The sequence below is a fragment of the Cicer arietinum genome, chromosome 5 (assembly GCF_000331145.2).
Source record: "Cicer arietinum cultivar CDC Frontier isolate Library 1 chromosome 5, Cicar.CDCFrontier_v2.0, whole genome shotgun sequence".
In the NCBI taxonomy this organism is placed as follows: domain Eukaryota; kingdom Viridiplantae; phylum Streptophyta; class Magnoliopsida; order Fabales; family Fabaceae; genus Cicer; species Cicer arietinum.
In genome coordinates this window covers 58,216,939-58,228,723 of record NC_021164.2, presented here as the reverse complement: position 1 = coordinate 58,228,723, position 11,785 = coordinate 58,216,939, and the positions used below count along the sequence as shown (strand labels likewise).

At 30.4% G+C, this 11,785-nt stretch overlaps 2 protein-coding genes across 2 annotated transcripts; both read left to right on the top strand.

The window, feature by feature from the left end:
* Positions 1–2,036: 2,036 nt before the first annotated feature.
* On the top strand, positions 2,037–5,117 carry LOC101510383 (ubiquitin-conjugating enzyme E2-17 kDa-like). The gene is made up of 4 exons (XM_004500328.4): positions 2,037–2,330; positions 2,907–3,034; positions 3,799–3,903; positions 4,679–5,117. The coding sequence occupies exons 1-4, from the start codon at positions 2,261–2,263 to the stop codon at positions 4,820–4,822; spliced, it is 447 nt and encodes a 148-aa protein (XP_004500385.1). The 5' UTR covers positions 2,037–2,260; the 3' UTR covers positions 4,823–5,117.
* A 5,044-nt stretch (positions 5,118–10,161) lies between these two features.
* Positions 10,162–11,660, top strand: LOC101509408 (pathogenesis-related genes transcriptional activator PTI6-like). Its single transcript, XM_027334774.2, has one exon. The coding sequence runs from the start codon at positions 10,749–10,751 to the stop codon at positions 11,553–11,555; it is 807 nt and encodes a 268-aa protein (XP_027190575.1). The 5' UTR covers positions 10,162–10,748; the 3' UTR covers positions 11,556–11,660.
* Positions 11,661–11,785: the final 125 nt, after the last annotated feature.

Here is an 11,785-nt window from a genome sequence, read left to right as displayed (position 1 = left end):
CAAAATAATATTAATAAAGTAAAACAAAATACATTTAATAGAAAAATAAATACATCAAACTTAATGCAGTTGAGTAGACGTGCCAAAATAAATAAGAGTCTTTAATATTTTACAGATAAATTAATTTGTTAACAAGTCTCTCCTATTTTTTCTCTTATCTAATAAATAAATAATAATAAAAATAAAAACAAGATATTGTTAATTTAATAAATAAAAAATAATAAAAATATTTATAAAAATTAAAATAATATTAGTAAAATAAAATAAAATAAATTTAATAGAAAAAAGATTACATCAAACTTAACACGGTTGAGTAGATGTGTCAAAACAAATAACGTGTTATATCATTTTATTAACGCGTATGAGTCAAGAAAGGTTACTCAAAGATTAAACGTATCTATTATCGATTATATATATTTAAAACACACTCCGCTAAAATATTATTGACTATTTCCCCCATATATGTCTCTCTTGCTTACCCCTAAAATATATTTCGAGTATTTATACGTGTTTTTTATTGTTAGATGTGTTTGCTAACAACATTCATGTGACAATGGTACTTCTCTTTTATTAAAATTGAATATATATTATTGATATAACTACTATATCAATAATCATTTGACAATTGAGACATAAAAATTTATATTAATTTTTAAAAAATTTTACTTAAATTAAATAAATTAAAATATATCCGCGCAACGCGCGAGTTATCATGTAGTTAGAACATAATTTGACACGAAAAAAAATCAAGAAAGTGCGGATTATGCCGACTATGATAACACTAGGAAACATTGTACAAACACAACGACTAACACATTTACTCAAATTCGATGTATCTTTTTCTTCTATTTTAATGTATTTTCTTTGAAATTATTAATATAATTTATTTTTAATATTATTATTATTATTATTATTTATTAGATTCAGAGATAAAGTATGAGAATTGTTAACAAAATAATATTAAGTTGCTAATTTAATTCCACTATAGAAGTGATTTGTTAAAATAATATAAGACATTGTTTGTTTTGACACATATGTTCAACCACATTAACTTTGATGTACTTTTTCTTCTATTAAATGTATTTTGTTTGATTTTATTAATATAATTTTTTTAATAAATATTTTTATAATTTTTTTATTACATTAACAATATTTTATTTTTATTATTATTATATTTTATTTATTAGATTGGAGAAAAAATAAAAGGTAGTTGTTAACAAAATACAATTGTGTTGCTATTTTATCTCCAAAATATATTATTTATTTTGATTATTCAATCGTACTAAGTTTGATGTATTTTGTTTTCTAGTAAATGTGTTTTGTTATTTATTAGATCTAAGAAAAATTAAGAGGGAGTTGTTAACAAATTAAAATTGTGTTATAATGAACTCCTTCCTTAGTGTAACATGTAGTGTAATACAATTATCAATTATCCACATGTTCTTACCATATACAAGATTACTTGACTCATAGTCACAGAGAATAACAAGATCCTCACTAATAGTAGTAGTAGTAACACGATCATCATCGTTGTCATCATCACAACCCATTTGTTTCTGCTTACACTTTTTGCTTTTGTTTTCCTTTTTTTACATAAAATAATTCTTTTATGTGCCATGTTATATGACAATAATGACACTCCATATTTTTGTGTTTATTTGTTTCGGCACATCTATTCAATTCCACTAAATTTGATATATTTTTTCTATTAAATATATTTTATTTTATTATATTTTATTTATTAAATTGAAGAAAAAAAATTAAAACTGGTGGCATCCTGATACGACCTTCTATCGTTTTTTAATATGGAGTATAATAATTAACTTTTTTTAAAAAAAAGAGGAGAATATATAAATAAAATATCATTTATTTCCACCTCTATGTGTTCCTTAAAAAAATTAAAAAATAGGACGGTGATCTTACGCTTACGCAAAAACATTTCGAGCGTGTTTGGCATTGCGAGAACATATTCGCGTTTGGCGCTTTGGGAACGCGTGTTTCTCCGTCAAAAAACGCGACCCCAAACACACGCAAATACGACAGTGGCCACAGAACATTCTAGAACTAGAAAACAACGCAACCCTGTCTGTCCCTTTTTCTCTCTCTCTCTTTATTATCCCTTTCCCCTAACTCAAATCAAATCCCACTCTTTCTTTTCTTCTTCAATTCAATCAACGCCTTTTCAATTTCAACCCTCTCTCAATTTTCTCATTCCCTTCTACACGTTTGATTTATTTTCCTTTCTCTCTCTGATTTGAGTATGGCTTCGAAACGCATCTTGAAGGAACTCAAGGATTTGCAGAAGGATCCTCCTACATCATGCAGCGCAGGTGAAACCCTTTTTCTCTTCTACCATATAGAAACTATTCAACTCTTCAAGTTTTTATTTTTGCTTTTATGTTTTATGCATAGCAATAGAACCCTAATAATTTGATTTTAAAAAATTGAATACCCTTTTTGTTGTTGTTGTTTTATTGTTTTTTATTAGTGATTCTTAAGAATCTGTTGTCTAAATAGTTTTGAGGGTGATTAGGATTTAGGACTATGACCCTGTTTGGATTAACAACTTAATTAAGTGCTTATGTTTAAGGTGTTTTGATTAATAAGAAAAGATAAAATAAAGTCAATCTGTTTTCATATAAGCTGCAAGCTGTTTTTTTTAAGATAGTCTTGAGAGCTTATATGGATGAGCTGAAAACAAATTATGGACATGTCTTAAGTTGTTTTTGAAAGCCTTTTCAAACTGTCTCATGAGTATTTGTGTCAATAGATAAACGCTGATAAATCAATCCAAACTGGCTCTAGATGTGTACCTTCAAGGTTCCAAATTATCATTTATGGTTTATGAGGTTAGGTATTTAGATATTTATTTTTATAACTTTGGATGTTGTTGTTGTGTATTTTAGGTCCAGTTGCTGAGGACATGTTTCACTGGCAAGCGACAATCATGGGACCTGCTGATAGCCCTTATGCAGGTGGTGTGTTCTTAGTTTCGATTCATTTTCCTCCAGACTATCCATTCAAACCACCAAAGGTAATCACTAATCAGATCCTAGGATGTTACTTACATTAGTCTCTTGATCATATGCTCTTGTGTTGCAGTTAATATGTTAAGACTTGTTTCATGTTTTTTCATATTACTTCAAAATAAACTTGCACATTTTCATGTTGGGCTTTTACTACTTGAAGTTGCATTTATATTTATCATGTGTATCTGTGCGAGGAGGTTGTACGAAGTACAAACTCAATAATAGTTTAGGGGTTGTATCCTTCAATCTTCTATGGCACTTCAGGATAAAACTAGATTCTTGACAACCTTGGCGTACAATGTGTGGACTATTACAAGGTTGAACAATTCCTTGAGTACCCTTTACTGGTTCAGACTATACCATAGATCATGCACATAACTCCCGGAGTTTTGTGGATAGTTCTGTTTACGTTTTTCTTCTTTTGGTTTCGTCTCATCTTTCGGCTACAGTTTCACTTGCCTGTGTCCACATGTCTTTACTAATTATTCCATCTAGATTATATTTTCTTTCTTGATTTCAAAGACATGTATACAAAGGTAATAGAAAACATAATCTCAAATCAAACAAGTCTGTTTCAGTTATATTTTTTGTCTTTCATTCTCTTCTTTCCTCGTTGAATCATATTGTTCTTGCTAATGAGGTGATTTGTTATATTTATGCTTCTAAATACAGTATAATATCCACTTTATTTGTTCTTAAGTTACAAATCCTGTTCTATTGGCTTGTTGTTTAATAGTTGAGAAATGACAAGGTTATTGTTTTACTGCAGGTTGCATTTAGGACTAAGGTATTCCACCCAAACATCAATAGTAACGGAAGTATTTGTCTTGACATTCTTAAAGAACAGTGGAGCCCAGCATTAACCATTTCCAAGGTTTGATTTTACTTGTTGCTCTTGATGATTAATAATTTTAGCTAAATGTGACATCTGAATTGCCTTGGGTTGCCTTTTCTAGAGATATTTGGGCATTCCTTGTGAAAAATATTGGACAAATTTTTGTTTTTTCATGTTTTGATCTAATTTTCTTGCATTTGGGGATATTGGGCAAATACGAATTCTGGCACTGAAATGCATGTGCCTAATGAAGCTTAGAATGATAAGCTCTGCTAATTGTTTGAAACTCAGAGCATACAGTTTAATCAACGGAACGAGGCTTATTTTCACATATGAAATTTGTGTATGCATGTCATTTGTATTTTGTACGATTATCATTTCTATTGATACAAATTACAGTTATCTCATTGATGTATTTAATGTGTTTCATGTATTAATTGTGTTGGTTACGGTAATGTTTTTTAAAGCTCAGTATTGATAATCTAGCACAAAATATTGGTTCATGATTTGTTGATTGTCCAGCTTTTAAAAGCGTTGATGACCTGTAAATCATTTTGGAAGATTAATTCATAAGAGAGAGATAATAAGATTAGTAGTAATATATTTCAAGTGCAAAAGTACTGACTTATGATAGTAGTAGTTTTTTCTGTCACCTTGACGTGCTGATCATATGATTCATAGTAGATATTTAATACTAAGAACTGAATGTGTTATTCTCCTTGTTTAGTGGCCTGCATTTGAAATGATGTCGTTCTTATGTCTTGCTGATGTTCTAAATCATGCAAAAATTAAACCTAACATCCACAATATTTAGGTCCTTTTGTCGATTTGCTCATTGTTGACGGATCCCAATCCCGATGACCCACTTGTGCCTGAAATTGCACACATGTACAAGACCGACAGGACTAAGTATGAAGCAACTGCTCGCAGCTGGACACAGAAGTATGCCATGGGATGATTCCTCCTGTCATCCGTTTAATGCAACTGGCTATTCATGATTTATGTAACACAAAAAGATATTTTGAATGATTGCTTTGTTATTGTTGTCAATGGAACTCAACCATGGCAAGGGAGAAATTTATTATCATTTGTGAATATTTTGAGACCTTTGATGCAAACATCATCAGATTGTGAGTAACAGACTTTACTATTATGCCTTTGCCAATACCAGGTCATTTATATGGTGAGAAGGGTTCAGAATTTTTTTTTGGTTACTTTCACTATTAAATTTATGGGTCGATGATTTTGGTTCATTTTTGTGTTCTATGATTAAATTTTGAGCCATTAGATTCATAATTGTGTGATGCTTTGTCGTTCCTGAGGTTGAATCATGTATATATGTTACTAGCCTCTATGTTGTTTTTAACTCCTTTGCAGCTAAGTGTTGGAGTGCAAGTGGTTAATAAGTTTCATTTAAGAACATAATGTTTGTAAAATTCATGTTTGAATTCTGATTGAAACAATCTTTGGTCATATTTTACCTACCTTTAAATTAAATTTCAAATTATTAGAATCTATTTTTTTTAAATAAAAAGCAATTTCAACAAGAATTGGCTCCAAGTGAATTATTTGTAGGATTCATTTTTTAAAATATTTTTCGAAAGAATCAAATAGTTCTATCTATAAGGGTCTTGTCATCTAAATCTCCGAAGACAACTTTTGGAGGAATTATTTGAGATTGTAATGATGATTTTATTAAACGTTTTATCTATGATTTGTATTAGAGAATCTCTCTCTTTCTGCAAAAGTGCAATTTTTCCACTTTGGTATTAAAATGGTTCGTAACCTCAATATTTCTACCATCATTATGGAATCTGATTCTTATGAAGACTATTTCGCCTTCCTATTTGAAGAAATTGTTACATGACATTCAACTCATCCTCCTCCAGAGAATTTGGAGTATCTTTGTTTTGCATATTCATATCCAAGCTAGTGCAAGTCTTAAAGATTGTTCTTAGATTGTCTACTAGAAGTTTTTAAAAGAGTAATGTTATTAGAACATAAAATTTAACATAAATACAATACTTGACATTTTATGAAAAACAAAATATAATCTCCATTATATTTGTGTTTTATTTTAAATCAAAATTTATATTTCAATAATATTACTTTTTTTTAAAATACATGTGAAACTAACTTTTAAAAAACAATCTCATAAATATCTCACACAATACAATTCACAAAGATGACTTCATGAGTCAGCTTCACTTACACTTCATTATTTTGACTCAAACCTCCCTCATCTAGATTTTTTTCAATGAGTCCAATTTATTTTTTGTCTCTATCTTTCCCCTCCAAAGAACTGTTTAAACAAAGATTTAAGAGGAGAGATAATACGGAATGGAGCTTTCAACAATGAGAGATAAAATATTGGAAGAGCACCACTCTATCTCCAATTCAAGTCAAGTCAAGCATTATTTGTGGGTTAGACAGCACCCACACATAATTGTAGAAAAAGACAAAAAGCCTCGACAAAACCTTTATCTTTTTTTAGTAATACCAATTCATTCTATTATTTTTTTTTTCTCATTTATTTATCTTTAAAATGCCCACAAAGTTACCCAATTTTCTATTTTTTTTTTTTCATTTAAAAACTATGAACTCATACGATCTTCCTCATTTTTCATATTCATCTTCGTCTTCTTTAATTCATTAATGTTTATCTAAATCCAGAAAACTCAAAGACATGTGGAGAAAACTAGGAACATAATCAATTCTCGCATCTTCAAATTTCTAATCTCAAATCTCACCTAAATCTCGTCAGCTGGTGAAACTCTCATAAACTTTACAAGAAGGCCAAATATAAAAAGTAAAATAAAATTAATATATCAAACTTAACTAATTAACACAATAATTGATAATTTTTTACTTAATTATATAAAATATAAATTAAAACATACACACACACAAAAATTGATGATAGTTATTTAAGAAATTTTAGCTTAACTTCAGTAGTTTGAACTAGTGATAAAAAACTGATATTAGATTCAACATGTTGGGGAGTGGATACTTACTAGTGTTATTGGAAAGAGACAAATAAATAATAAATGCTCAATGAACTATAAGATCTTGTCTACTTTGTTTGGGACACTAATCCTTCACCATAAATTTTATTTTAAAAAAAAAAAATTAGCAAACACTTCAACGAGCCAAATTCATCAATAATTGACTTTTAACTTCTAAATAGATTAAAAATGTCTTTTTCAATTTTAAGAACTAAGTTATTTTTTTAAAAAAAAAAAAAACTTATCCTCCAATTTGTTGAAGAGTTTTGTCGTGAAAATTTTTATTGTCAATAAAACTCTTGTAGATGTTTTAAAGACAGAAGCTGACAAAACAAGATAAACAAATTTATCAATTAAATGATAACTTTTTTACTAATTTTTGGCAAGTAAATTTTTTTGGGATAATTAAATTCTTGCAGCAGCTAAATATAACAATATACTTCCTTATTTACAAAAATTTACTTTTTTGATTGTCAAGGTGTGGTCCTTGATCTTCCCCAAATCTTGTTAAGAAAAATTCCATCTCATTTTCAGAACTCACCAAAACCCATTTCTCTTGATGGTGATTTTTCATTTCAAAATCCATCAAAATTCGTTTTTCTTTCAGAAAATAATTTACATTGAACCCTTTTATAGGATTAAGTTTTTAGATGTTGATGGTAGTGCATGCAATGGAAAGTTTTATAAGATTGTCATTTGAAAATAAGACAAATGATCCTTGGAAAGTTTTTGCCTTTAGCAAAATGAGTCCCTTGATTGACAAGCAAAGAAAGGGGGTCACACATTTGCAAATTATTTTTGACAATAATTTTGCAACTTCTTTGCTCCTTCGATGTAGGCTACATTACACGTGTTTGACTTGCCAGCAGCATGTTTATTTGCCCTTGCTTCACCCTCAAGCCAAAACCTAACTCAACTAAAACTTTTTAATCAATTTCCCCTCCCTACAATATGTTAGTGTTCCCTTTCTTTTCTTCATTTCATCCTTATCCAATAGCCATATTGATCTTTGCCTCGTTCCACATAGTATTATATACGATGATCATCATAAAGTAATTAATAAACAATTCTCATCATATATATTATTACCTTTAAGTTTATAATTAACATTGTTCACATGTAAATTTCCTTGATAAGTTCCTAACATCATATATTTGAGCACCATGATAGTAGCTAGTGATTCAAACAAGTACCCATCTATAAGTAAAAATGACATTTTAAAAAAGTTCATGTAAATTTATTTAGTTAAAAATAAAAATAAAAAATATTAATTTGTAAATACTATATTTCATTTTAGAGTAATACAATATTATTGTAATACCCTTTGTAAATAGGAGCACATTAAGAATAAATAAATAAGTGACACGTAATTTTAAACTTTGTCTCTCAAATAAACGTCGCAATTTTTTAGTCACGTAAGAAGAAGCATTATGCTACTACTCATTAATTTTATTAATAAAAATACTACTCATTAATTTTTTTTAAAAAGCTTCATCTTGTGTCCTTTGCATGCTTGATATTGATAGTGTGATACAGTTAATTAAGGTGTCTCATCTAGCAGTACCCGAATAGACAAACTCTGCAGAAAATAGTAGCGGTTAGAAACTACAAAACATCATGGATTGGACATGCCCAACGGTGTGGTGTGGTCACTCATCACTGGTCATTTACTTATTCGACCGGCCTTTAGGTAGAAACTATATAATTCTAGACCAAATAAAATATATAGACACCGTACGTAATTAATTCGACCAAAGTAAAAATAAATTTTAAATAACAATATTATTAAATTAGATGTCATCTCTTATATTTGAAATAAAGATTTTGAAATTATATAAATTGATTGTAGTGATATTTATTATATTTTTTAAATAAAAATATTAAATATAAATTATATAAAAAAGTCACATTAATCGAGGAATTTCAACATTTTTTAATTTCTATTAACACTGACCTTTTTATTTACAGATTTGGATTAAATGCATTTACCAACAGTTAATTGTGAATTGTTATATTAATATTAGATGATTTGATTTTAAGATAAAATTTAAATTTTTTATTGTATAATTTTGAATTTTTATCAATTACATCGATTTGTGACTGCACACAAGTCACAAACTTAATCCTCATTTGCATGATATTATATTAACCGTTGTGAGAAGCTATCATCGCTCTTCCTTTGGGTTCTGCTCACTTCCTTTGTATCTTTAATGAAAAATATTTGATGTTTATTCATATAGGCGTATACATCTTAAGAGATAAAGATAGTGATATTATAAATGTAATATGTTATGATTCGATAGAAAGATAAAGATAAAATAATGTGTTGAATGTGTATACAAAAGTTAGAGTGTATGATATTATATTAAAATAATGTGAATAAACTTAATCCTCATTTGCATGATATTATATTAACCGTTGTGAGAAGTTATCATCGCTCTTCCTTTGGGTTCTGCTCACTTCCTTTGTATCTTTAATGAAAAATATTTGATGTTTATTCATATAGGCGTATACATCTTAAGAGATAAAGATAGTGATATTATAAATGTAATATGTTATGATTCGATAGAAAGATAAAGATAAAATAATGTGTTGAATGTGTATACAAAAGTTAGAGTGTATGTATATCATTGTTTTTTTGGGGTGAATAGGAAGAGGTCGAGCCTCAAGAAACAAAATTAAAAGGCTGAAAAAGAAACCAAACTCCCGTCATCCAACACGACGAGGGAGGAGAAATATGGAATTACATAAAAATAACAGTCGATTCGAGAGGAAGAGATATCAAATTCAACAAAAGTATCTACTAATTGATTGATTTAACTGTAGACATGAGATATCTTAAAATAATTCAACTTTACAAATATTTTATTTATACAATTGACAAAATAATAATATAAATATTTATTAAAAGTGTTCTTCATACTTCATAATTAAAGACACCACAATTTAAAAATCTAATCTCATATAAATATTTCTCAACCATTTAAAAAAATCAACTACGAACCGATATATATAACCTAAAATTATACCATCAAAATCAAGACTACCCAAGAGATAAGAATATTCTTATGTGTATCATTGTTAGATCTTAATTTATGCTCGTTGATATTGTATGATCACAATTTTCAATTTGATAGTAATTGGGACTAGTAGCATACGTGGAAGTCTAAGAAAAAAATAAGATATGAATTACTACTATTAGTTGATTCGAGAGGCTTTTTAAACTAAAATACAAGATTGAATCAATGACATAGTAGTTAGTACAAGTTATGAATAGCTAATTTGCTCCCAAATTGGAAGTAACATAAATGAAATGACTCTAAAAAAACGTTAAATGTTTGAATTAGAGGAGCAACGTGTCAAGAGGGGCAGGTAGGAGCTTGAGATTTTTTTTGGCTACCGACAAGGACATACATATTTACACATGACACATCCACAAGAGTGACTCACCCACCAATATTTTCCCTCTACTCTTTTTACTCTCTCTACTTGTGCTTCAATTCTTTACCAAATTTCTGACCCCTATCACGAGATAAATATTTCTTTCACCCTCCATTGGGGACACACCCTCTTCTTCACCATAAATACCCTTAAATTCTACTCTCTTCACCTTGTTTTTTTCTCTCTTTTTATTTCCTCTTCACTCTTCACTCTCCTCACTCACCATCACCTCCTCTCTCTCTCTCCCCCTTATTTTCCCGCCAAGTTTCCACACTCTCTCTCTCCTCTCTCCTTGCAAAATACCATCTTTTCCCTCTTTCAACCACAACTTCATGCAGCTAAACACTATCTTTTTCATCTCCACACTCTTTTCACTACTTCACACTAAGTAACACAAAACAAATAAACCATTTCTTTGTTTTCCTCTCTTTTTCTCCCATGTCCGTACAATCAACCTTGAAGCTTCAAAATCTGAAGCAAAAAACACCAAGTTCAAATTTTGAAACCAACCCATCATGCAAAACCGCCACCAAAACAAAAAACAAGCTCCTCCGGATCATTCTCACCGACCACGACGCCACCGATTCCGACTCCTCCGGCGACGATGAAACCCCAAAAAACACACCAAAGCTTAGAAAACCTAAAAAGAAAATCACCCATATCAACATGCACTTTCCTTATGTCTTTGATTCTTCAACAACTTCACCTTCTTCTTCCTCTTGCTCCACTGACCCGACCCGTTTCAAAAGACCCGGAAAATTACCCGCCGGTTCTAACGTTGCTCGCCGCCGCAGCGTGTTTCGAGGCGTTCGTCAGAGGCCTTGGGGTCGGTGGACAGCTGAGATCCGTGATCCGAACCGTAGAAAACGGGTTTGGCTCGGAACCTTCGACACGGCGGAGGAAGCCGCATCTGTGTACGACGATGCCGCCGTGAAACTTAAGGGCTCAAAAGCTGTCGTCAACTTTCCAAACCGTGCCTCCGCAAAGAGTACTTGTAACGAGCCGTCGAAAGTTTTCTCCGGCGACGGTTTTGCTTCTCCGACGTCTGTTCTGCCTTTCTACGACGGTGACTCGACGCCGTTCGACGGTTTTCGTTACGGTGCTGTGGATGCGTTTGGGTTTGATATCGACGTGCCGTTAAGTTTGACGGACGTTAACTTTGTACTAACGAGTCATCGATTTGGGAAAGAAAAAGAAGACTTCAGTGAATTTGACTTGGATGAGTTCATGACGTGGCCAAGTTAAACAAACCATAGGGGCTTATTTGTCTTTTCAGGTGGAAAATTCAGGGGCGTTAATATTTGAGGTTTTTGTCGCGTTCTGTTTCTGCTTGATGGAATTCCCAAACTACCCTCGCGACTTTAAGTTTTTTTATTATGCAACTATAAAGAGTGTAGAGAACTAGAGTAAGCATTATCCTTAAATTTTTGTCTTAATTTGTAATTAGTTATTAATTTTGTTATTATGTCAAAAAA

Excerpts from the sequence above, each read along its gene's own strand:
- LOC101509408 (XM_027334774.2), top strand. The coding sequence starts at position 10,749 with ATGTCCGTACAATCAACCTTGAAGCTTCAAAATCTGAAGCAAAAAACA.
- LOC101510383 (XM_004500328.4), top strand. The coding sequence starts at position 2,261 with ATGGCTTCGAAACGCATCTTGAAGGAACTCAAGGATTTGCAGAAGGAT. Across the intron at positions 3,035-3,798 it reads ATCCATTCAAACCACCAAAG|GTTGCATTTAGGACTAAGGT; the intron begins GTAATCACTAAT and ends GTTTTACTGCAG. Across the intron at positions 3,904-4,678 it reads CAGCATTAACCATTTCCAAG|GTCCTTTTGTCGATTTGCTC; the intron begins GTTTGATTTTAC and ends CACAATATTTAG.